Source organism: Nerophis lumbriciformis, linkage group LG25 (genome assembly GCF_033978685.3).
Source record: "Nerophis lumbriciformis linkage group LG25, RoL_Nlum_v2.1, whole genome shotgun sequence".
Lineage (NCBI taxonomy): Eukaryota > Metazoa > Chordata > Actinopteri > Syngnathiformes > Syngnathidae > Nerophis > Nerophis lumbriciformis.
In genome coordinates this window covers 25359260-25363104 of record NC_084572.2, presented here as the reverse complement: position 1 = coordinate 25363104, position 3845 = coordinate 25359260, and the positions used below count along the sequence as shown (strand labels likewise).

Genomic DNA, 3845 nt, shown 5'->3' with positions numbered 1-3845 from the left:
TTTTCAAGTACATTCTGGGTGTTTTATTCAGCGAAAAAGAGTTTTGAGTTGGTCAATGATAATGTTTTTAGTATTCTATCAGTCATTATTGTGTGAGAGTTTGCAGATATAGATATGATGTAGATATTTCATATTTTGACTTTTGTAGATAATGTATTTTAGCAACCTGCTTCTCTTGTTCAGTGCTCAATCATTAATGGACTTTTGTCTCAAAGAGGTTTGCTTTGGATAACATTAATGAACTTCAAAGATAAGTCTACAGAATTTCCTCTGATAAGAAGTCACACCCAGTGTCCAGGTCTCCATCCAAACCAATCAGATTCAACAGGCTCTCAGGTGATTTCACCACTCTAACCTATAAAAACAGAAAGTTCCCTTGACTTTCATCATTAGTCTGACCACAGAAGGTCCCTGGACATCTTACCGGTCTTATATTGTCTGTCCACTCTTCAACTTGTGAGTATATGCACATCTGGTCATTGATGATTCATAGTCTGCTCCTATCAACCTTTCTACATCTATCCTGGTTTGGTTTTGTATTTGTTTATCAAATTTACTAAAATCACTAATGTATTGAACGTCTTACTCCAGAAGAACGTCAGATAACTGGACCTTTGTCTAGCCTCAACAACAGGATGTGATTTCCAATGCATGTTAACCCCCTTATTCCTATTAATAGGTGAGTCCTTCACCTTGCGAGCCGCATTTCCAGAAGAACCTCCACATTACAGAAACCAGGCCGTCACTGCTTTCTTGGTTTGTGTGTCTCTGGACTATCAGTAAGGTGAGTTGAAAGTAGAGTAGATATCTACCGCCCAGCTGTTAAACAACAGTTTGTTTTACCACTGATATGGAAAAGACATTGTTCACACTCTGCTACAGATCTTCAGGAAGTCCAGTAATTGGTAAATATATTGAAGAACATTTCTCTTTCAGGTTATTAAAGATGGCGACTTCACTCTATCTCATTGGCGGACAGGGAGGCTATTCATTTTCTTTACACGGCCTTGACAATGGTGCCACCCTCAAGAAGATTGGAGTGGCAGTGGCCGGCTGGCAGATCAAAGCCGTGCGGGCTGAACTGACCGACGGGCGTGTGCAGACCTTTGGAAATGCGCACACTTTCAGTGAGTTTACGTTCAAACTTGGCGAGCACATCACCAAGCTGTCCCTGTGGGGGAACGGCTTCGGGACACGTCTAGGTGGCATCAGGTTCTGGACGAGTTCTGGACGTGAGTTCTTCGCACACATGACTGACTGGCCCCTGAAGACCGAGTACTCTATCGACGTTGGGTCTGGAGTCTGCCTGGGGTTGGAGGGGAAATCTGGCTCAGACATCGACTCTATGGGGTTCCTCTTCATCAATGCCATCAAGTCTTCTGTGCTAACCAACATGACCTATCCCAGCCTGGCCATGTACACACCCCAGGTGAGTGGTAGTATCTGTGGATCACCTGAGTCACAATATGGCAAGATAAGTGCAATACGTTTTAATCATTTTTTTTCTCTATTAACTCCAACAAGCAATTGAAATGGGATAATTATTTTCAATGCATGAATAGCTGAGATAGGCTCCAGCGACCCCCCGCGACCCCAAAAGGGACAAGCGGTAGAAAATGGATGAATGGAAGGATGAATAGCACCTATTTTTTATAGTAGGTTGTATACAGGACAGATATTGCCAAGTATTTTTACTATTTCCTATCACGGACAAAAGCATGTTTTATATCTAAATGTCATAGGGTATAATACCATTTTGTATTAGCAGTTGTCACAATGTGTTTTTATAAGAGAAGAATTAAGGACTTGTTTGGATCCCTAGCGGCCTGGGTCGGAGAAGGATGGAGCTTGGCCCCCCCCCTAACCTGGTTTTGGGCTAGGGAGGGCGGGCCTTTTTCACGCTTGGACCCGGAAGAGCTCAGATAATGCAAACTGTTTTATTCTGATTACCACTAATACAAGAACTGGACGTATGCGTGTTTATAGGTTGCCCCAGTCAGGGTGAGTCATGGTTGCTAAAATCTTACCAAGACTGACTTTAGTGATTTAGTCAGTGTAACAAATTGTTGTGCCTTATTTTCACTCTCACATTTCACTTTCCGACGTGCAAATATGTCTCCAAGTGTATTTGGGATAAAACCGTCATCAACCATCCACCGATGTCATCAGTCACTTGTCAACAAAGTACAAGCTCGGTGAGCATTTTTTACTCAGAAGCTAACGTGAAGTTCATTACAGTAAACATAAAAGTGGAGCCGTAAAGCAAAAGAAAAGAAGAAAAAGAGAACAAGCGGTTGTGTACTCTCTCTCTCTCGGCTGCGTTGAGTTTTTCCTACTGCTCCGAGCGGAGCGCAAACCCAAGGCGCTGGCTTGAGAGGCGAGCGTGCTGACTACTGCGCTAAAAACCAGATCCAGCACCTCGATAAGCACAGAGTTTAAAGGGACGTGCCCATGGCTTAGCTATGATTAGTTCCGCCACTGTGCCCACCATAAAGATTGTAATTTGATATGGGTTTGACAGTAATGTAGTTTGTTTAATTACAATAGGTCAATAAAATAGTGTCATATTTCAAACATTTCCCCCAGCAGATTAATAAGTCTAAGTGTTAAGTAGGTCAAACATATCCATCCATCCATCCATCCATTTTCTACCGCTTATTCCCTTTGGGGTCGCAATATATCAAATTTAAGTAGGCATGTACATTTTGTAAAAGCTTATTCGCTTTATCACTTTATAAAAAAGTTTATATTTTCTGTCCTGGTTACGAAGTTTTTTTTGTGTTGACTAAACAATATGCTTATGTTTGTGTTTTCCTGTGTCTTTGTTTGGGGGTTTTGTCTGGTTGTTTAATCTAGGTCAACAAAGAATACATCAAATCGGTGTCTTATCACAACGGCACCACTGAGGCTCAAGAGCAGAAATGTACGTACAGCAGATCTGTGACCAAGTCTAAAACCTGGAGCACCACCACTAAGATTGAGTCCACCGTCAGCATGAGCGTTTCAGCAGGGATCCCGGGTCTGGTGGAGGTGTCCAGTGGGTTTAGCTTGACCGTGGGATCGGAGCAGACCTCCGCAATGACCCATACAGACACCATAACGGAATCAGATGAGGTCAATGTGAAGGTCCCGCCAGGAAAGACCGTGAGCGTTGAGTTGTCAGTGGGACGAGCAGTCATCGACCTCCCCTACTCGGCCACCGTGAAAATCACATGCCTGAATGGCAGCGAGCTGGCCTTCGCATCCACTGGCAGCTACACTGGTGTGGCTTACACTGCAGTGAATGTGAAAACCACTGAGTCTGATAAAGTCATGAATGTTGAATAAGATGCATCAACATCTTACTGTGCACAGTTTTTACGTTGATTGCATAACATTGGTTTGATTGCTAATGCAGAGCCATGTGAACTTGCTGAGTGAATGACTGTCACAGATAAATAAATCATCAAAAAAGTTGAAATAATGGATGCTCTCACTGTGGTTGTTTTATCCCGCGTCTCCTTTGCAGAAATATTTGGTAAAACTGATGGGTTTTTTTTTTAAATCGTTCAAGGCGTCTATGCGGCAACTTCTTATTGTGTTACTGTTCTGACAGCATAAATGCTTCTGAGCCAACTTTTTCTCCTGTTTAGTTTATCCTTGTCAAAACTAAATGATAATATTAAACATTGCCATAAACACATTGTGTGGCACTTAAACGACAACAAGTCGACTATAAATGAAAATATTAAACATTGCCATAAACACATTGTGTGACACTTAAACGACAACAAGTCGACTTAAGGTGACTTCAACATTTTCAATGTGCGGCTAAAGTGGGGTTTTTGCCTTTTTTTACTAGTGTG

General features: G+C 42.2%; 1 protein-coding gene across 1 annotated transcript; it reads left to right on the top strand.

Moving 5' to 3' along the window:
* LOC133621732 (aerolysin-like protein) lies at positions 1 to 3463 on the top strand. The gene is made up of 4 exons (XM_061984035.1): positions 1 to 456; positions 680 to 784; positions 937 to 1429; positions 2857 to 3463. The coding sequence occupies exons 3-4, from the start codon at positions 947 to 949 to the stop codon at positions 3325 to 3327; spliced, it is 954 nt and encodes a 317-aa protein (XP_061840019.1). The 5' UTR covers positions 1 to 456; positions 680 to 784; positions 937 to 946; the 3' UTR covers positions 3328 to 3463.
* The last annotated feature ends 382 nt before the right edge of the window (positions 3464 to 3845 follow it).

Excerpts from the sequence above, each read along its gene's own strand:
- LOC133621732 (XM_061984035.1), top strand. The coding sequence starts at position 947 with ATGGCGACTTCACTCTATCTCATTGGCGGACAGGGAGGCTATTCATTT. Across the intron at positions 1,430-2,856 it reads TGGCCATGTACACACCCCAG|GTCAACAAAGAATACATCAA; the intron begins GTGAGTGGTAGT and ends TGTTTAATCTAG.